The following is a 22,978-nucleotide window of genomic DNA, read 5'->3' as shown; positions in this document are numbered from 1 at the left end:
GGCTTAGACGCTGCTATCATCTTGCTGTCTGCTGTCTTTGCGTCTCATTCAATTTTCCCATTTCGCTTTCCCAGACTGCGGCTTAAGATTTATTAACCTGCGCCCAGCGTTGATGTCACTGTCGATAGCGTGAGCCGAAATATAATGAAGTTGCCAATCGACTGGAATACGCTTTGACTATTTTACTTTTTCTTTTTACTCTATAAAACTGGCAATTCTATCAACTAAGCAAGAATGATTTTAAGTGTATTTTGCAGTCTGTTTTCAGTTAAAGTTGCAGTTACTTGGCTTGGCTTATCGCCATCTGAATTGAAAGTTCAAATAAATGGATATTTTTGATTCGCTTTGCTTGTTAGTTGCCATCCAGCTAAGCTGCTGCTGCCGAGCTCTTACGCAATGTCAAGAGATGCGGCCAATTACCAGGGCACAATCAACCCCCGAAGATTTTAATCCTTGCACAACTTTTTGTGTGCATGCGAATTCAAGTGTTTGTTGTATTCAATTCAAGTTGATTTCAATTCGATGCTCTCTCAATAAGTGTGTGCAGAGGAGCGTGAGATACTGAGCTCGACTTTCTTCTAAGAAATTAACCAATTGGCTGACCACAATAGCCTCGGACAAGGACTGCAATAATTATGAATCGCCTACGCACAACATCAAAACGACTTAATCCTCACCTAGGAAAACACACAAACACACACACTGAGAGAAGGGTGTGGAAGGACATCTGAAGTGACTGCTGGCAAGGATTATGTAAGTTTTACGGTTTAGTTTGCTCGAGAAAATATCTTGGCAACAAATATTTGTAGTTCTGCTTTTTTTGCTTCAAGTTGACCTTAAGAGAAGGGGGATGAAAGAAAGGGGGGGTGAAGGCTTTGCTCGGGTGGCCGAATAAATTGTGTATTGTGTTATTTATAAGGAAATGCTCATAATTTACTTATTAAAATGATTTGAGTGATTTGGGTTTGAAAATTAAAATTTTACAGAGCAAAGTTTTAATAACCGTAAAGGCCATTTGATAATATGTGTAAAGGACAACAAACAGTTAGTTGCCAGGGGGGAGGGAGCGGGGGCGGGGACGGAGAGACGGAAGGGACGTGGCTTAAGCCAAGTGAACTGTTTGAATTTGCTTATCAGTGGCTGACCATTGAAATGTCTTAGTGCCAAGAGCCGCACAAAAATCTTAAGGATTTTAAAGGACTTAAGTGTCAGGCATGTTTTTGCTTTGTCTACGCGTGCGTGTGTGTGTGCGATTGTGTGTGTGTGTGAAAGTAAGAGTGACCGGAAATTAAGCAATAGTCTTAAGGAAATTGCCACAAGTTTTTTTGGATGCCACGAAGCAGGCAATTTGATGTCTTTTCCCAAACTCCTTAAGTGTCGAAGGATGTCCGCATGTATGTATGTGTGTGTGTGTGTGTGTTTGCTTGTGTATGCATTTTTATTTACACTTCAACTTAAGTCCTACTTAATTGCAAACTCTTTTCCAGTAGAATTTTTAATGCATGCATTTTAATTTATAATGCCGAGCCAGCATCGGGGCTACTTAAGAACTTTCTACACACACACACACACATGTATAGACAAGGATTCACACACACACTCAGGAATACACACACACAGTTACATTGGTTGGCTCATGCATCGTTTGCTGGCAGCTTCTCACACCTTTTGTTAGTTGCATATCCCTGTCTAAGTCCTGCCACTTGCTCTGCCCCTTGCCCCACTTCCCCCCCGCGTGCCTTGCCACACGCTGCAAAAGAAAACATATTAAGAAGAGCTTCAAAATGGAAAATCGACTTGCTTCTGCCTTGAAGTCTTGAGCTGCAGGCAACAAAATGTGAGCTTGCAAAATTGCTGCAGCTTTGCAAAAATATCTTATATGGAATTAAGACACTCTTTAAATTGAACTAGTTTAAAAATCGAATATGTAATGAAATGATAATAATATATACGAAATTAAAATACACTTTAAATTGAACTCGCTTAGGAATCTTAAATATAATAAAATAGAATGAATATCACTTATATTGTATTAAGAAATTCTATTACTTTGAGTTGCCTCAAAATTTTAGGGGTAAAAGATATGCTCATTAAGTTGTTAAAAAATGGTTAAACTTGAATTTCAAATCTCATCATTAAGCTAAAATAAGCATTAAGCATTCATTAACATTCTATTAGTCTAAGGTTGATATTATAGCAGACAAGCTTTAAGAAATCTCAAATGTCTTACTCAAATATTATGCAATAACCTTTATTATATAGCTCTCTTAAAAATTGAAAATATAATAAATGAAAATATTTTATAAAGCATAAAAATACTAGTTATATTTGGACTGTCACATTAATAAAAATTTCTTCATTACATTTTAAAAAAATTATTGAACTAATCATGAATTTAAAAACTCATTCTTCAATTAGTATCTAAAAAAAGCTATTACTCTAAGGTTGACAATATTGCCGACAAGCTTTAAGAATACTTTCTTAGATTAATGTCATATGCCTAATGAAAAACATTATGAAATTCACCTAATTATATGAATTTCCCTATCGTATTTATCTACAAATTTGTCATTCTACAAAATTGCGCTTATCAATTATTATTCGGTTCTATTTTTTTTATCAGTTGTCTGGATAAATTTGTTAATTCTACAATCGCATATATGCGATTTGCTTGATATTTTTTTGGTGAGTCAATGAGTCAGTCTGTGGCGTCTTTTGTGTATTTTCGTTTGGCGTATTTTCGAAAGGGCTTTCTTTGGAAAACATGTTGAAACTTTTAAGCGGATTATAATTAATGCCGCTAGGCATTTTCTTTCTCTTATCGTTTCGCTTTCGCGTTTAGCGCCCACTACATGCCACGCTCTTTCCCTTTTCCCTCAACATTCCATCTCCCCTGCCACCCTTCGAGTCAGCTCTCAGTGGGGAAAAGGTAGCTTTGTTTGCTGTTTGCTGTTCTTCTCTGTTTTGCAGTTTCTCAGTGTGTCAGTAACAACAACATAACCGGAAATCAAGAAAAGTGGCCAAGTGACTCGAGAATGGATACTTCGATGCTCCGAAATAATCCTAATGAAATAAGCATGGCCCGTAGCGGTAATTTATTTAAACCCAGCCCCAAGTTTTGCACCCCAGCTGTAAAATTGGCCTCGGACTCGACTTCGACTTCGTTTTTCTCCCCAACACAACACACACACAGTTTTCACGCACTGAGCAAAAGGCATTTAAATTGTCTCAACTTTTCGTTTTGTTGTGTAATAAATTAATTTTTTGTCCTTAGATATGTAAAACTATGCACATGTGTGCGTCGCAATGTGTGTAGGTGTGTGTGTGTGTGTCCTGTCTTAGATTTAATCCTTTTTGTTGTTGCCCCAAACAACAACGACAACAAAGCAAAGCAAAGCAAAGCAAAGCAAAGCAAGTCCAAGCCACACACACACACTCCACTCCACTTCAGCCTCATCCCTGGGCTGATATGTTGATTTGGGAGGCCATCATCAGGTGAGAGGCTGGCTGCTTGGCCAGAAAAACTAAACTAGCTCCCAGCCGGAGCATAGGAAAGGGCAGAGATAGAAAGTGAGTCCTCTGAATGGATTTTCTTAAGTGGTTCTAAGCTTTGTCTGTGAAGCAAACCAGAAAACATGCTTATACATGCGGCCAAGTGGCTGCTGCTGCTGCTGCTGCTGCTGCTGCCTCGACAGCCTCGAGTTCAAGTGCAGGAGAGCTGCCTCGAGTGAAGACTCCGGGCTCCGGCTCTAGTGGCATTAGCAGCTGCTTAAGGCACTGCAGCACTTCATTAGTTCCGACGAGGTTCGAAGACGACAGCAACAAGGACATCCGTCCTGAGACAATGGCCAACTGCGCACGATAATTGAATGCAAGCCAAGCCAAGCCAGAAACCAACTCCCCCTCTCTCCCTCCTCCCCACCTCCCCCGTCCTGCTCCCCTTCCTACACTTGAGCCGAGTCGACAGTCGACAGAAAAAGCCATGTGCAACGAAACGTGGAGGGCAAAATCACAAGAAGTTGCCAAATCCTTACAAAAGGATTATGATGTGTATTTTTGGTCAAAGCAACGTTCTTGATGAGTGCCAAACGACTTTGTTGAGAGTTGAGATTTTTCTGCATGGAAATGGCAAATGGCAAAGGGAAAAGGGCGAAACGCAAAGCGCAAAGCGATTTCAATTCCCAGCTCCCAGCAACATGAAAGTGAAGTTCATTGATTAATTGATGATTGGGACACATCATCGCATTCATTCGCAAAAACATTCTTAAAGTTGTCAATTGAAGAAATGAAATTTGCATTTACACAGATCTTGAGGCAGTTCAAAACTCAAATCAAGTACGAAAGCTAAAGTCGAGGATGCTCGACTGTAAGATACCCGCTACATATTTTCAATAAGAGTTAAACATTGCGGTATTCATTTTAAAATATACCAAATTAATATACATATTGTAAAAATAGTAAAAAATACCATAGACTCTATTTGGTATATCGATATGTTGCATTCAAAATATACCAGAGATCTCAAAATATACCAGATTGTCAGCCAAAGCAACTAAGAGCCGTAGTAAATTGGCTTTTTTGCCTAAACACAAGTATTTTTTAAACAGACATGACTTTATCGTCTCGGATGTTGGCATTGATCAAGAATATATATACTTTATAGAGTCGGATGTCTCTTTATAACACCCTTTTACCCTATGGGTACCGGGTATAAGTATTGTCCGATCAGAATGAGAGAATAGGAATGCAAATACACATAAAATGTAGAAAAGGATTAAAATTATGAAGCAAAGGATATGACAAACAGCACATGCAAGCTGTATGCAGTCATGTGTGATCACATCCTTACACACACACACGTGCACTCATACACACTAACACTGTTGCATTGACTTAGCCACAAGCTGAAGGCCGCAGCACAAAAGAAACGGCAAAGGCGCTCGCACAAAAGGATTTTCAATTTGTCAAAATTTTATCAAGTGGAGGACAAGCCATTGGCATTGGCTTGGCTTGGCATTGGCTTGTGTTTAGTCCTTATACCAGGCAAGCAGCTCTGAGAGGGATTTAAATGTCGATAATGTCTGCAAACACAAATAACACACACTCATACACACACACACACACACAATCGCACAATTGAGTCGGCTTGCTTGAGTTAAATGTTTGCGCAAAATGTCAAAAATCAACTCGATGTGCAGTTGAACCAGAAATAAGCGCACCAAACACAAATGTCAATGACATCCCCTCCCCTTCCTCTCCGTGTCCTGTCGTGACCCAAGCCCAACCTCAACTCCGTTGAGTGCATGTCAACTCACATTATCACACTTGCATTCTTTTCAAACAGCGAGTGCTCTTTGCCAGCTGCTCAAATCGCAGCGATCTAGAGAAAGGCGATTTTATATTAAATAAAGTTTGAAGTATACAACAAAATGAAATGCATTTTTAAGAATTTTTTACATTTTTGCTGTTTACAAATAAAAAAGTTGAACTTCATTAAGATAATTTTGAAGATGCTTTTTTTTCTTCTACATTTTTGCTACTTAGAAAACAGGTGTAATACATAATTTGCGATACAGCAAAATACTGGAATATACAAAATAACCATATCAATATTTTTCAGAAATTAGTTTTATATTTAAGCTTGTTAAAAAATTATATAAGTATCTCAAAAAGTGTCTTTTTGAATTCGCAACCTTTTCTATTTTCAAGTCTCCTTTTCAAACTAACTTTATAAATATGCGATAAATGAAATGAAGTTTTAAATCACCAAAATTATCGAATAATAAATAGATTCTTGAAGAGCATCTATTGAAATTATTTTTCAAATAGTGTTTTGTGTTTTGAAAATAGTGTTTTTTTTTAACTATAAAATAATTGATTATATTTTGAATTTTCTATTGTAAAAAAAAGTTCTTATCAAAATGAAATCAAATTCTTAAAAGTTACTATTAAGTTTAGTTTTCACTTTCATTTCTGCAATTCAAACTTTTTAAAGTTTATTTGTTCATTAGTTTATTTTCTCTTTTAAAAACTGTTTTGAAATTCTTTAAAAGTATCAATTATTTATATATACTTCTCGCTTTCATTTCTGCCATTTTATAAATATATTTTTATTTATAAGTGCTCTATATCTGCGTTTATTTTTGAAATACATTTGCAAGTACAGTGAGCGTCAGCAGTTAAAAGTCAGTAGTCACAGTTGCTGTCGCAGTTGCAGTTGCAGCAGTCATCGTCACCGTCACCGTCGTCGTCATCGCTGGTGCCACACATGGCGGCAACCTTAATCACTTTAGTTATCAATATTACTTATTTACGTTGCTCCTACTTAACGCTTAAGACGCTTTGCCTTTTATACAGTCCCTCGCATCTATCTCTCTCTCTCTCTGTCTTCCATTCGGGGTGTGTGTGAGTGAATTATAGGCATATGTATGAGTGTGTGTATATGGTGCTTATAAGGTATATAGATATGTCTTGGACTGGGTGGCCCTGGCGTTGCTCTAGCATTACATTTGCGTTTAAATCTTCCTGCTTAAAGCCAAACAAAGTCAGTGAAGAGAAGGAGAAGGGGGATGGGGGTTGAGGAGGGTGTTCGAAAGGAGCACAACACGCGATCTGGCCCATTGATTCAATTAAGAGAGCAGCAACAGCAAAACAAAGCTACTATATAGTACTTTGAATATATGTACATACTATAAGCATAAGAAGGTGCGCTCGCTGTTTAAAGAGGAAACAGAATACGCATACGCCTAGTTGGTTATGAGACAGCGACAACGACGACGACGGCGGCGGCGGCAGCATTGATTAATATAATCCGCTTGAAGACGCCTCACGCTCGTGGCCTGGCTGCGAATTAAGTTACACCCAAGAGACAACAACAACGACGTCGAAGATGACGCTGCCCCTCCCTCCGCCCTCCGCCCCCCGCCATCTGCCACCTACCACCTGGCCACAGTTTTAAGTACAAGTTAATGGTGCTTATGCATATTACCCTCTCAGTCTCCCCCCCCGCCACCCGTTCGGGTGCCATTCCAATTGCCATTCCATATCGAGGCCATTAATACCCACAACTGATTTTTCTTTTATACTTTTTTTTGTTGTTGTTGTTGTGTTGTGCTCGTTGTTAAGTATTTCGCTGTATTTTAAATCGATCCAATGGCAAAGCGTCTTTGTGTCGCTCGCTGCGAATGCGCGGCGGCTTAATCCGCTGCCAATGAACTGCGAACTGTGAGTGGAGACGCTGTCGACGGCGGCTGCTGCTGCTGAGGTCGCCAGATGAGCGGCTTTGGCTGCTTTTTGAATTTACGCTGACTGTGTGAGGGGGGTGAGGAGAGGGAGAGCGTGAGTCAGTTGGTGCCTCGCAGTTTCTTGATGCTCTCGGTTTATTAGTGCTCCTTCTTGGTTGTTGTATCGTCTCTACTCAAGCGACTGACTTGTTAGGAAGGATGTCGAGAGCTGTGGATTCCGTTGTTGGTGTCGCATTTGCCCATCCATCGTCATCGTCATCGGCATCGGCATCGCCATCGGCATCGGCATCATCATTGCCATTTCGCATTGGTATTTTGATATTTGGGCTTTGTCTGGTGGGGATGAAATTTGATCCTCTGCGCGGCTGCGATGTATTTGCATTAAGCGTAACCTTTTGCTGCTGCTGCTGTTGCTGCTACTCGAGCAACAACCACAAAAGGCGTAAAGGGTGGCAGCAGCGATGTCGCCAGTTGCCGATACGCTGCGCTGCCAAGGAGCTTAATTTGAGGAGGGATTTACGCTGTGGCATTATAATTCTTTCTTTCTTTCTTTCTTTCGTTCAGTTGCCTCCCGTTTTGCGTTTGCGTTTTTTTTTTATTTTATTTCTGCCCCGGCATCTTATTGTTGGCCCCTGCTTGAGCTTGAGCTTCTCGTTCTTCTCCAGTTTTTGTGTTGGATTTCGATTTTTGTTGCGCTTCACAGGGATTAAGCAAATTTCTGAACAGATTTCCATTTGCATTTTGCATTTTGTGCAGCTTGCCATTGATTAGTTCTTGGCGGATTAGTTGCATCGGGTTACGCTTTTAACCCGCAAAAGGTGCCACATTCGCATCTCTTGACACAAAGCCAAACCACAGAGGCGCACACACACACACACACACACACACACTCAAAGTGTAACCACAGACAGCTACACCACACGGCTGACAGCTTAAGTCCAAACAGTAACAAAAACTAAAGCTCGCAAAAGATACGCGCGGTTTGTCTGTCCGTCCGTCCGTCCGTCCGTCCGTCCGTCTGTCCGTCTGCTGTTTGTGTGTGGAATCCACCAACGCGGCAGCAACTTAAAATCTTAAACATTTATCCGCGCGTATTATGTGGCAACTCTGGCTAATTGCCAGGCCGCATTAAGCGTGGCCAACAAACACACAAACACAAACACACACACACAAACAGACACAGTCTCAGATACAGATACAGGAACACAGCCACAACTAAAGCCATAGCCATATAGTCCATATAGCCCGTAACATTTGTTTTTGTTGTTGCTTTGTGGTGGGTCGACTTTGGGGGGGAGTTGTGTGGGAGCTGCAACAGTAGTGTGCTTTACTGTATGTGTGTGTGTGTGTGTGAATTGAGTGTTGGATATTTTATTTGTATTTTTTCTCTTTTTGAACCAATAAAAACAACTACAGCAATTGCTGGCGTTGTTACTCTTTGTCACTGCCATCATCAACATCAACACCATCTGCGGTATTCAATTTAAGGGGATTAACTGCTAATTTTTTGCGATTTCACTCAATGCCAGTTTGAGTTTTTTTTCTCTTTCTCCTCTCCTACAATATTTTTTACACAATCTCTATGTGAGTGTGATTTCTCGCCTGCCAGCGACCAGTTGATATCAAACAACCGCCTGTGGAGTCAACAATCCGAGTTCCTCCCCACCCAGCGGGAGAAGAACTTGAAACAGAAGCCACGAGTCGAGAATTAAATGGGCAATTGTCATGTGTGTGTGTGTCAGGGTTGATAGTGTGGAGACTTCTATTGGATGCGAGTTAAAGTGAGAGATAAATGTTAATCTCTTAAAGGCATTAAGGATGAAGAAAATGCCATAAAATGCTTATGTGAGTTTAAGCGAAAATAATAACATTGCTGGGACTTACCCCTCTTTCTCGATTGTCTTCAAGATTAAACCCACAATATCCCCAATACCATTATATCATTAATCTTCAATACGAAATTTGATGGGCAACAATATTGTAACTTAATAAACTAAACCCAAGTATAGTTTACATTAATTAACTGTCATATTTAAAAAGAGTTCTATTTAGTATTATAATTGTCGCAATTTAAGCAACGCAACCAATTCCCAGTTTACAGTTTACAGTTTTCTTTTCACAGTTCTCAGTTCACAGTTTACTGGCTGTCAGATGCTTTCACTTATCATTTCAGCCTTTATTTTATTTTCACAGCCTTATTCCTGTTGAGCTTAACGTGAGTTTCTTGCTGCTGCCGTTGCTGTTGTTGTTGTTATTGTTGTTGTTGCTGTTGTTGCTGTGGCTTAGGACGTGGATGTGGATGTGAATGTGCCGTTAGTAAGGCGCAAAGGATGAGCGCACTTTGCTATTGCTTTGAGTGCAAAAGCGCGACGGCATTGTTGTTGCTCTAGTTGTTGCTATTGTTGCCGCATGCATTGTTGTGATTGCTCCTCTTGTTGTTGTTGTAGTTGTTGTTGAGCCATCTCTCGTCTGCCAGCTTTAGACTTGCTTAGTCTGCGTATACGTGTGTGTGTGTGTCTCTGTGTGTGTCTGTGTGTGTATGCAAGCCCCACTGGGACGCCAAACAGAAGCAGAAAACAAAATCTAGTGAACTTCATAGGGATTAGCCTGCACGAAAGCAACAGATTTAAAAGCTTTCGCTCTGCTTTTTAAGTTCATTTGTGCACTGCGTTCGTATGCGAGTGTATATCTCTGTGTGTGTGTGTATTTGTGTGCGAGCGTAGTCTATGCATTGTTGCTTTTGCTACTGTCCTTCTGCTCGCCTTTGTTGACAAATGCAACTTGACAGTGGTGTTGCAAATCTTGTCTGGCGACAGCAACGCAACCCATTCTCTCTCCCTCTCTCCCTCTCTCTCTCTCGCACTTTTTGTATACACATGCCGGTTACACATGGTCTTCACTTAGTCTTACGTCTTTAGCACACTTTGCACTTGGCATAGGTCACTTTAATGGCAGCTTGATATAGTTAAAACTCGCGCTAGATTCAATCACTCAATACTCAGCACCAACAACAGCAGCAGCAGCAGCAACCAAAGCCTCAGAGTTCGAGGTGTAAACGTGCTTAACTCTGATACTAAGTTCTACCCATGCGCGCACGTTTAATCCCCATGCCCTAAAAATAATCCAATTGCACACCACCACAAGCAACAGCAACAACATCACAACAATAACAACGAACAACGGTTTCGACCGGCGCGAGTTAAAGACGAATATTTTCAAACGGCACGAAATAAATTTCAATGGAAGAAAGAGAGCAAAATGAGAGACCAACCTTCTTCCAGCATGTTTGGCACGATACTGAAACCGAATGCGGAGCGAACGGCTCGTTTTGGCGCCCCATGCGATGAAAACATACACAGACACACGCACACTCGTGCATGGGCAAACACAGATAGCAACATGTGGCTCAGCTCTTTGCAGTAGTTGCTCTCCCAACACACACACACACACACATACAGTGTTGGGTGAGCGCGCTCTCTCACTTCCGTCGCTGCTGCTGCTCCCTCTCTCCAACCACAACTCTGCTGCTGCTGCTGCTGCTGCTCTCTCTGAATGTATTTTCAGTCTCCCTTCGCATCGTTTCGTTTCGTTTCGTACGCTGTTGAGCCTGGGCCGCATTACGCTTATCAAAGTATATCTCAGGGATTATACGAAATGAATGGAATTAAGGATTAATTTCCAAGGGATGTCATTTCGTTTTGGGATAATTCTGCGTGCGTGTCTCTCTTTATGTGTGTCGGTGTGTCTCTGTGTGTGTGTGTTTGGTATTGCTAACAGCTTACGCTATAATGGATTCAGGTTCGCGCTGCTGCCACAGTCACCGTTGCCGTTGCCGTCGCCATCGCCGTGGGGTTTGGCTTGGGATATAAAAATACACCCGAGTTTATAATGCCAAAGCGGGTTATAAGACAGAGGCGGCGATAGCGCGACAACAAAATATATTATAAATCCATGCCATATATACATAGGTGTGAATAATAATAAAAAGGAAAGAAATACGAACAGGTAAAAAATATGTAAGTAGACAAAATATTATATTCACCTCCAAGAATAATCTTATTAAAGTATTAAATATGCATTGATTATGCACTACTATATTTTAGGGCACCCATTCATTAAAATCCCATCACTAAACAGTTGAGTTGGCCAAATGAGGCGAATTATTGCCCATTGCCCCTGGCAAACAGAGCGTCAATGATGTGCCAACTACGCCACTGCTCATTATAATACCAAGCGATCCATAAAACGAAGAGTTAAATCCGAAATAATAATCCCGCACGAAATTAAATCCCTCGCCCACGCGGCGTCGGCGGCGACGGCGACGGCAACGGCCACCAAGCGCACAAAACCCAAACCCAAAAACTGAAACGCCGCAGTTGCCGTTGCCTTCAGTCTCCACCTCGGCAGTTTTGCCTGGAAAAAAGTTAATCCCCCAGCAGCAGTCGACGACGTTGCCGTCGCCGTCGCAGTCGACGTCAACTCATCCGCCAACTCCGACTGCTTCAACTGCCAGTGGATGGCATTGCCATTGGGGGCTGTCACTGTGCGTCGCGCTGTGTGTGGCAAGTTGCCTGCTCTTCTCTCCTCTCGTCTCTCTCTGTTGCTCACCTCCTCCTACGTGGCTCAACGTGCTTTTGGGCCTCAGCGATGTTGGCAGCGCTGCCGGTTTAAGGATTAACACAGACACAAACATTGCCAGCGCACAAACACACACACACACAGGCAAACACTCGCACACTCACACACACATGACGAAGTATAGCACGCAATGGGCAGAGCACAAAATCGTTGGGATTAATGCGGGATCTACTTTATTGCGAAAATATGCTCGACCCGTCCCTCCGCGCCCCTCACACTCTCCATCCTTTGGCAGTCCAGTCGAATAGAGTTCAGTTTGAGGCACAGCAAATAATTTGGACGGACAATGGTAGGGAGAGTGAGGGGAGAGCGATGCGAGTGGACGCGTTGGCGTTCACATGGATTGTTGCGACTTAAACGAATTGGGATTACGTTGCGTATGATTCATATGAAGGCTAAAACAACAGCCAGTCGTTGGCTTTAAACACAAATAACAACAACAACAACAGCAACAGCAACAACATCAACTGTGGCATGTGGCATGTGGTAGCCATGTGCGTTTCCATTTATGCATGCTGCATTGGGGCATTCAAACGGATTACAGCAGAGCCAAAGCTGCTGCCCCAAACTCAAACTGTGTGTGTGCGTGTGTGTGTGTGTGTGTGTGAGTGTGAGTCTGTGTATAGCGCAAATTGAAAATGACCAAGGCAACTGCCCAATATGCTGGGGGCGCTGTGGATAATCCTCAAGGCGATCAATAAAGAGCGCCCAGCCATTGCGCATCAGTCAGACGGATAGAGTGAGGGAGAGAGCAGGAGAGGGAGCGAGACAGGCAGTCAGTCTAGCAGACAGTTGTAGCATGGGCTGTTTGGCATGTGATGGGATTGGCATTGGGATTAGCAGCCCAGTCTCAGAGAGCCACACAGCCACAGCCACAGCCAGAGTCAGAGTCAGAGCCCGACTCAGCCATAGCCTCAACCCCTGGCTCCAGGGCTGCACCTGGCAAATACACACACACAGAGACACACACACACACATTACTTAGCTTGCGGCCTAATCCCAACTGCTGCCCTGAGCTCTGCCTCAGTCTCTGCCGCTGCCTCAGCCTCTGCTGCCTCTGCTCGACTCTTTCCATGCACTTCAAAAGCAAACAAGGACGAAAACAAAAGCTTAACTCGCTGGCAAAGCAGCAGCAGCAGCAGCAGCAGCCACGAATTGGCAGCGTCTGCGAAACGTGAAACTTCTCTTCATTTGTGTCTGATGGGATTAGAGCTAAAGCCAGATAAAGGGATAAAGGATTTCAAATTCCAAATGCGTGCTGCTGCTGCTGTTGCTGCTTCAACTCCTTGCTGCCCTTCGCACTCAAATAAAGTTTCAGGCCACAGTTGTTTGCTGTCGCTGCTGCTGCCGCTGCCCGCAAAAAACCCCTGCAAACTGGCTGACAACTTTTGGCGCCAAATTCGCATGCAAAGCAGCACGAAACTCAGAGGCAGAGAGAGAGGAAGTGAGGCATAGACAATCAGCTACTGGAGGACACAGACAGTTAGAGAGACAACCCTTCTGGGCCTTCTTTTACGCCTTGGGTTGAGGTCCAGGTCGGGGATAAGTCGCAAACTTGATGCTCTCTCTCTAGCTCTCGGCTAATGTCCTTGGTTTTGTGGTGGTTGTTGTTATTGCTGCATTCGAGACGCAAATGATGAAGATGTGCTTTGATAATGCTCTTGTTGTCGCTATCGGATTAAAAACGTCCTTGCATCAAGTTGCACTTCGGGGGGATTAAATCAAAAACACCTGCCACACAAAGTTAATCAGCTCTTTATAAATAGCATAGTTACGAGTAGTTGTGAAAGTGAAATCTATTTATTAATTATATATATTATTTTTTTTCAAAAGTACTTATTTTATTGATTATCACTGCGGGTGAATGACTAATCCAGGTGGACACTATCATTGTGCCGAAATAAAACTTACAATTCAGCGCATGTGAATCACATTGCGACATTAATACATTAATCGTATGTTAAACAACAAAATTTATGACAAATCTTATCTAATAAATAAAAACCCATAACAGCCATTACTCAACGCCAATGCCAAGCGAGAAAGACGAGGGCGCGGCGCAAACGCCTTAAAGAACGATATCGAGTTCCATAAAACCGATCAGTTTTTCATATATATTTCACTGGAAGTGCAGACCAATTATTATACCGAGCCCACATCCAACCGACAATAAATGCAAAATATTGAAATTGAATTGGAAATCGAAATCGAAATCGAAGTGGAAATGGCAAATGGCAAATGCGTCTTCATCTGCTTATTATTTGAAAGTAAACACAACAGCAAATGCAGCTTGAGATATAATTGCAAATGCAAATACAAATACAAATGCAAGTACAAGTGCTTGGCCAATAGGCTGTTGGCCCAATCTTAGCCTAAGCCTAAGCAGAAACACAGCAACAAGAGCAACAGCAGCTCCTAATTACAAGTCTATGCCGAAACATGCTTAAGAAACCCAAAATGTAATTCCACTTGTGTATTAATACAGAATACACTCATACACACACTCACACTCGCACACACCCTCATAGTTGGCCAAAGTTATCGTAAGTGATTTATCATTATTATTGTTGCTGTTGTCGTAATACTCTATATGCTATATGACTGCAAAAGGTATTTGGGGTAACTTTTCTAAGTAGCTCTATAATGAGAATTGCCTTGAGAATAGGATTTAGAGATTTACCACAATTATGATATAATAATAAAGGATATACTGACTAAGCCAATATTTTATTTATGGATTTCATACATATATGTATTTTTCTTTGAAGAATTGACTAATAAAGAATTAACTAAATAACTAATTTTAATAAGCTTTATTTTGCTTAAATATGAAAAGTAAGCCAAGACGATGAATTTAAAATGAAGAATGCTATAAATGAATCAAGTTTGATATATTGTTTATCTGATTAAATGATATAGCTTTAAGGTGCACTTGAAATATTTTAAGGTTAAAAGGTACTATCAGTAGAATTTCATTAAAAATATACCATCGGATACAATTTGTTTCTTAGCTTCAATCGAGTCATAAAATATACCAAATTAACATACCAAAAAGGACTAAAATATACGGAATTCTATATTTGGTATATAAATATACTACTTCTTTCAAAATAAGCCATACATAGAGTACAAAAAATACCGAAGTAGTATTTTTTCCTATATAAAATTATTTACTATTTCTTGAATATTAGATATTGCATTATCCCTTCAACAATTTAGCAACATATATTTCGCAAACTCAATCATTATTTAACTAATTTCAGCCACTAATTGCTATTAGCTGGATATCTATTGTTTAACACTGTAATATTGTTGTTAAGCATTGGCTATTTGGTTGCTCACTGCAAGCGCCTTGAGCAGTTGTGTCAAGCACGTGGCAGAGAGTGTGGCAGCAACCGAACGATAGAGAGTGAGCTAGAGATAGAGATAGATATATATGGCTGGAGTAAGTATTTATTTGATTATAAGTCAGTGAGTGTTGCAAGAGAAGCGAGGTCGCGGCAACACACACAGACGGACAGACAGACGGACGGACAGACGGACAGACGGATGCTTATGGCCATGGCCCAGTGCTGGCATTGGCTTTGCTTTTGGCCACATGCGTCGCTGAAGACTTTAAGCCGTTCGTAATGCGCACTGTTGAGTTTATGCACAACACAAAAGGTGCCCAAAGGATGTGGATGTGAATGCGAATGTGAAATGTGGATGAGGTTGTTGCCAGATTCATCCAATGTTGTTTTTGTTTTAGTTCAATGCGATGCGTTGCGTTACGTTGCGATTCAATTCGATTTGCTTTTGCACAACATTTAAATCCTTAAAATTTGTAGTTTGAGCTTCTCACCCGAGCTTGAGCTGCCTCAGCCAGGAGAGGATGTCAAGGGAGCAGAGTGGAGAGCGGAACCTGTCGATTTCGTTTCCCCAGAGACAGAGACAAAATCGCAGTTGGAGTTGGGGATTGGAGAATGGCAAGCAGATAAGGATTAACTGCCAGCCTGCTGAAGAGTACAAGGTACAAGTAACTGCGACAACTGCAATTTCCCCCTCCACATTCGCCTTCCCCTTTCTCTATTCTCTGCCAATGTCTCTAGTATCTGAGCGGACACAGATGCTGCTAAGAGAGAACATGATGTTGGCTTAACTCAATCAGAAGCACCTGCAACTGCAACTGCAACAGGACTTGAACTCTCCGCATCTCTCTATCTCTTCTGCTCTTTATTCATTTTCTGCTGTTGTTGCTGCTGCTGTTCCCTAAATCCCTTTTTGCTTATAATTCGAAAATGTTGCCTCCTGTTGCTTTTGGCATATATTTGAATTTGTATCTGAATCTAAGCGCCACACACACACACACACACACGCACACACGGACGTAGTCTGCTTAGTCTGGACAGTTGGGCAACTTGCATCTGGGCGACATATTGTGCGTCTACACATCATGGGGTTATTAGGGGGGGGTGTTTGGAGTGGGGGGGTGGCACAAATCCTTTGCACAACTTGGAATTTGAGCCAGGCTGCACATGGGCCAACAAATCGGGAATGAACTGGACTCGACTAAACCGCTCTGCTGCTGCTGCTGCTGCTTCTCGATGCTGATTCTAATGCCGAATCGGTTGCTGGTTGCTCCTCTTCATCTCTCTCTCTCTCTCTCTTTCTATCTGTGTATAACATTTAAGCTGCCACCGCGTGCCAATCTCCACCCTCGTCTCTTCCCTAGGAGGACTTGGCTAACGGCACTCGAGAATAAGTACGCCCGCCAGATGTATCTATGTATCTGTAACTGCTTCCATATGTTAGCTCACATAACATCCGCTAGTTTTGCGAGTGATTGCGAAATTTGTGGCACAAAACCAACCGCCAATCGCCTCCAGTTGCCCTTGCCACCTGTCTTTATCAATGCAATGCTTGATTAACAACAAACTATACGACACTCGAGCTTTTGCAGCAGGAGCAACAATTGCTTCAAAATATCTTTTATTTGCCAATGAAAATTGTATTGACAATTTCTAAGTAAAGGGGGGAGATTATGAATAAAATATGGCAAGTATTCAGTAACTTAAATCTGTAGTAACTTGGTGATAACTTTTGTAAATGGAAGATCATAAAAATCTATTGCATATTTAAAAAAAAAATTGTTATGATTCTATGTCAATTTTAATACTTATTATGCGGAGTCTGTAAGATCTACATACAAACATTTTGTGAAGTGTTCATTTTTTTAGTTATATTTTTTAAATGATACTTCTTTTATTATTTTACTATTCAAGCATTTTTCCTTACTGTTTAAAAATAAAATAATAATACCAAAAATTAATATACGTTTCTTCAATAAGTTAAGATACATGTCTTCAATTTCAAAGAGTAAAATCATTTATTATTCATGCTACAAATTTAATAAGCTAAGCTGAATAAACCTCATTTTAATTAAAATCCAATTTAAATTTGTTGTTTCATTTGGTAACTCAAAAATAATTTATAAAAGCAAGTTGTGATATGATCAACCTTAAGGCAATTGTGTGGCACAAGCTTTAAATTGAAATGAACCCAAAGCCACCCAAAAAAAAGTATGTAGAGAAAGAGATTCAGGGGGGAGAGACAGCGTCAGCGACAGAGACATAAGAGTCGATCTCCGTTTGAAATATGCATAATGCGAGGATGGTTGGACGCGCATTTTTGAATCCTGAGCAGCATGCTTATGTATACAGAAAATAGCCGGGCGGCTTATGGCAGCTGGATGGCTCGATGGCTGGCTGTAGCAAGCTTCCATGCTTGCCACATGAGTGCCCCAAATGTATCATACGGTGACCCTGGCAAGTGAAGCTGCAGCAGCAACAGCAACTGCAACAGCGACAAAGCTTTGGCCAAACAACAATGGCCGAAGTGGAGGTCAATTGATGACTCGCCCAGCAGAGGGAAGGGGGGCAGAGAGAGGGAGAGAGGAAGAGGGAGCGGGAGCGGAGTAGTTGGTCATGTGGGGAGAGAGAGAGCTCTGCTCTGGTGAACGCGTTGATCCACAAACGTGTCGTTAACTAAGGCGCAGTGATTTTCAATTGCAGAACGCGACACGACAATGTTGCAGTGTGTGTGTGTGTGTGTGTGTGGCACGTGTGTGTATGTGTATGCATAAGCTTATAGGTGCCACACTGGCATACGCATCTGCTGCAACACAGCAGAGACCAGGGGAAAGGGGGAGAGTGGAGGGAGCCTGCATATTGACAAGTGCGGCCGTTGGGGATTTATTAAGGCTAACGTATGAAAATTTTGCATACTAAACGCTGCATAAATCGAATCGAATCGAAATGCGAGTATAAAAATTTTCCAAAAATGAAAGCTCTGTTTGGCAACACTGTGTGTGTGGGAAGGGGTTGCAAAGGGGGGGATAAATATCGTGTTGCGTCGCTGAGCAGCTTAGGCGCAATAAACAGACGCAATAAACACACGCACATACAACAAGCCAAACAAACAAATAAACAGATTTACATATAAACTCACAACACACCCACACACACACACACATACACAGTTGCAGCTGTATGAAATGACAATAATAACAACAAAAACAACAACAACGAGGACAAGGACAAAACCAATAACCTCTCCATTCTCGACTATGCGCTTGATGCCGTTTTGCTGTGCAAATCCTCAAAATACACTACAAAACACATTACATACACACGAACAGCAGAAAGAGATAGAAAGAGTGAGAAAGAGAGAGAGAGAGAGAGAGAGTGGGAAAGAGAGATGGAAAGACATATGCTAGTGAGCCATTCACAAATTCAAACGAAATTCAAATCTAACGCACGTTTCTCACTCCTCCCAACTTCATCTTTGCCCTTCTCTTGGCTCCTACGTTTTAGCCAGCAGCTTAACAGCAACCAGGAAGAATCTCTACAACAAGCAATTTCAAACGACAAAATACGACTTCGCACCCCATCAAATGCAAAATATGCAAATCAAGTATTAACCAATTCGAAATCTACTGCAAGCGATTAAGAACAAATCGAATTTCGATTCAAATATTTATTAGTAAAACAAACAAGAATGAAAATTGCCAGCATTTGCTTTAAATAAATAAAACTATGGCAATTTGCAATAAAAATAAAAACTTTACATGTAACATGATTAAATTACTAATAAAATTGTCGCACAATTTGCACAGCGCTAAATGCCGCAACTACGCAGCCATAAATTGGCCAAAATGCTGAGCAACCTGTTGAGTCAGTCTGAAAAGCAAACACTCAAAAAAAAAAGACACACACACAGACTGAAGGCAGAAGGCGGCAGGCAGCAGGCGATTGTGTTGCGTATACGCCGCGAGTGCCGAGCGACCAAAGCAGCCAGGGAGCAAACATTCGTAAACTGTAACTGTCACGCCTCCTCTTGCCACTTCGACTTCCGTTTCCGTCTTTGCTTGGTGTGCGTGTGTATGTGTGGGTGTGTGAGCTGTGTGTGTGTGTGTGTGCAGCCATATGGCCAAATAGCTCCACAAGTGTGTTGACGTTCATTTGGCGCCACAACAACAGCCCCTGGGTTGGCATTTAGCAGACCTTCTTCATTGTGGGTGAGTGTACGTGTCTCTCTGTCTGTGTCTGTGTCTGTGTTTGTATATGTGTGTATTTGTGGCTGCCTCGCAGACAGAGAAAGATACTCGAAAGAGCGAGAGAGTGAGAGAGAGAAGGTTCACAAAATAAACGTTATGAATGCTTCATATGCTTAATCCAGGGGATTTGGATGCATATACGATGAGTGTGTGTTGTGCTGTGTTGTGTGCTGTTGTTGGCTGAAGCTGAAGTTGAATCGTTTGGCTGTGCACTCGACAATCTATCTCACAGATATTCGCACAGACAGTTGACAGTCTGAGCAGCAGCTACAGAGTTGTTGCGTGAGCATCTGCAACAGTATTTGTATCTCTGTATCGGCAACTATATTTGTATCTTTAGCTGAAGCTGTAGATGTAGCTGTAGCTGTAGCTGTGGATTGTCAATGGAGACAGGTTCACTCTTTTGTCCCTGGCCAAACTAGTATTGATGAACTAAACAGGATTACCTTCTGCTCTCGTCTCCTCCTTTTCCTTTTGCTGCTTCTCGTAGCTACTCAAAGCTAGAAAGGGTCTGTTAAATGGGTGGCAAATCAGTTGCTCAGATGTTGATTCTCAATTGAGCCATGTTGCATGCAACATTGTATTACATATGTGCGTATAAATATCGGTTTGTGCCCTGCTTAAAGTTGCACAAATCCTTAAAGCTGAACCAGCAGCAGCCATAATCACCAGTTACGAGTCGCAACACAAAAGGCATCGCCTTCTCATCTCATTCCACTGATATCAGCATCGCCACTGGCATTTTTATAATGATGTGGTTCCCGGCAATTATTGAGCCCTCCATAGACCGAAAGAGAGAGAGAGAGAGGGAGAGAGTCGATGCGAATGCCGCTGCATAGACCGGATTAAGGGTATTTGTGCAACGGCACGGAAATAGCAAAGCGCTATCCCTTGCCCCTCTTTTGCCCTTTTCCTCACTCCTTCCCTAGCGACCGCTGGTCGGGATTTGGCATTGTGGATTTGTCTGATTTATGCAACTCTCGCTTCAATTTTGGTCTATATTTATTTTGCACTAACAATCAAAAAGAATTTCAAATGCTAATTATGTAAATGAAATCAACTTTAAGCTGGTTTTCCATACACTTTCCGATAGTAGAATAATTTAATATTGTAATCGAATTTGTAACTGATAAAATTTATAAGAAACACATAAAAACTTTGTGTATCTTTTTATGTGTTTGCTTGTTTCTTTTTAAACGAGTTTGTGAATTTGAAATCTATCTTTTACAATTTTGTTATAGCTGCAACGTTTTGTAGTAGGTAAAAAATATAACGTAAAAAGTCTTTTCAAATATATATGGCAAATTTAAATTTAATATAAGTAACTCTGTTGTCTCTCGTTATATTATATTTATAAAAAGTTTTAACTGAGTATCTCATACACTGCTTAATTTTAGTTTACATTAACGCATAACCATATCATAAAATGCAAGTAATAAAGCTACAGTCAAGTGTGATAGACATTACCATTACGCTACCCATTTTCAAATTCAAAATTGGTCGAAAATACTAAAAACTATTTGGTATATCAATATACTAGCTCATTCCAAATATACCATAGAGTACAAATTATACCAGATTGTTAACCAAAGCACTTAAAACCTGACTGCAGCAGCCGTTTTCTATCATATGAAATTATTTCTTGAATAATAACTGAAACTATTTATCAAAGCTTTTAACAAGCTAACTAAATTCGATTAAAATGCAATTACATTATCATATGGAAATGATCTGCACACGTTTTTTTAATCTGCGACCAACTGAATAAGATTAATTTCTAGCTAAATGAATTTTCGTCCCCATGAATATTCAATTCAATAATCGAGAATTCATAATAAATTACACAGATACTCACGATTCACTTTGCTGACATCGAAGTCGCGACGGGACTCGAGCGCCGGATGACTGAGCAGCTTTTCCGCCTGCTGCTGGGCTTGTTGCACGCCCACAGCCATGCCCAGAGCAGCTGGTGGCAGGCAGGAGATGCTGCCACGTTCCTCACGCTCACGTTCGCGTTCCCGCTCGCTCTTTGGCGTCGCTGACAACGAGGCATTCTGACTAGATGCCGCCGAGGAGGCCAAGGCGCTGCCGCCGCCATCGGAGCCATGCAGATGCTGCTGCTGTTGCTGTTGTTGCTGCTGTGATTGCTGCTGCTGCTGTTGATGTTGCTGCTGTAGATGGGTCAAGGAATGGGGGCTGCCTTCAGCGGAACGACGACCAGCAGCATTGACTTGCTCCACAGCAGATTGTTGCTGCTGTTGTTGTTGCTGTTGCTGCTGTTGCTGTTGCTGCTGGTGATGCTGATGTTGCATCTGTAGCTGGGTGAGCTTCTCCTGCACACCCTGCAGCGAGGAGCGTCTGTGCTGCAGCTGGCCAAGGCCAGAGCTGGAGTCCTCGGGGATGACGCTGTGCGGCGGCGACAACGAGTGCTCCTTCTTGACAGCCATGTCCATGAGGCTGGCTGCGGCCGAGGGAGATTTGGCATTAACATTGGCATTCGCATTCGCATTGGCAGCGGCCACAACCGCCGCCGCATTGGCCGCTCGAGTAAGTGCCAAAGCCTGGCTCTGCAAAACAAAAAAAGTGAGAAGAGAAGAGGTTTGGATAAGTTGCTTTGAAGCTAACAATGTCGATGACAAGTACTACAAACTATTTAAGTGTCGCTTTGTTTGTCTAGCTAAGTTGTTGGCAACGATTTCACTTCATTCTTTTCGGGGCGCTAAAAATAAACACAGCAAAGAAAAGAAAAACAACCCAAATTTGCTGTATTGATTAAGTCGACAATGGGCTGCAAGGCCTCATCGATAGTGGCAGCTCAAGTAAAAGAGATTCTCCTCTTCACTTGATTTCTATTGATTGTGTATGTGTGTGTGTGAGTGTGGAAAAGAGCTCGTTTGGGGCGCCTCGCCGATTTGTTTGCTTTCTATAATTTAGCAAGTAATTTGGCGAATCACGAAATTGTCTTTAATGACGCGAAGCTCGCGATCCCGATCGCTGCGATGCGCTGCTTCAGCCACAGCTTTGGCGATCGTCGGAGCGTAACTAAATTAATGTTTGCAGCCATCTCGCTTACGCTTCACGCTCGCCCTCTCTTTCACTTAAAGACTTTGCCTTTTTTTTTACTTTATTCGCACTATTAATAAGCCAAAAGCATTGGAAATCGAGTGGCAATTGGCTCATGGAAATCGACATCGAGATCGCTCAAAAATTGAAATCGAAGCGACGGCTTTTTTCCATGGATTGCACAGTTCTTTCGACTAGTAGCTACCCTAATTATATGGCAGCTACCGTTTACCGTTTACCTTCTTCTGGCTCGGCACGCAAAGAATGCCAAAATTCCACACAAAAGTCTTTTTTTTTTTGTCTTTTGGGGGGAGAGAAATTATGGCATTTGAGATCTGCGGCGCTGATCGTGGGGATCAACTTAAATCAAGCCGAAGCATAACCCTTTTGCTGCCGACTTCTGCTTTTTGGCCCCTGGCGATTTTTGTCAAATGCCATT

The 22,978-nt window shown here is 41.8% G+C and overlaps 1 protein-coding gene across 2 annotated transcripts in view; it reads right to left on the bottom strand.

Annotated features, from left to right (window-relative positions):
* LOC133841496 (homeobox protein 13) overlaps positions 1-22,978 on the bottom strand; it is a 56,707-nt gene that overhangs the window by 8,553 nt on the left and 25,176 nt on the right. The window contains exon 2 of one of the 2 annotated variants that reach the window (XM_062274021.1): positions 21,332-22,043. In XM_062274021.1, coding sequence (XP_062130005.1) covers positions 21,332-22,043 — 712 coding nt within the window. Of the gene's footprint in view, positions 1-10,515; positions 10,544-21,331; positions 22,044-22,978 lie in introns of those variants that run through there. The other variant, XM_062274022.1, reaches the window with a different exon arrangement.

The sequence above is a fragment of the Drosophila sulfurigaster genome, chromosome 3 (genome assembly GCF_023558435.1).
Source record: "Drosophila sulfurigaster albostrigata strain 15112-1811.04 chromosome 3, ASM2355843v2, whole genome shotgun sequence".
Taxonomy (NCBI): Eukaryota; Metazoa; Arthropoda; class Insecta; order Diptera; family Drosophilidae; genus Drosophila; species Drosophila sulfurigaster.
The sequence above is the reverse complement of the archived record's forward strand: the minus strand, read 5'-3'. Positions and strand labels throughout refer to the sequence as shown.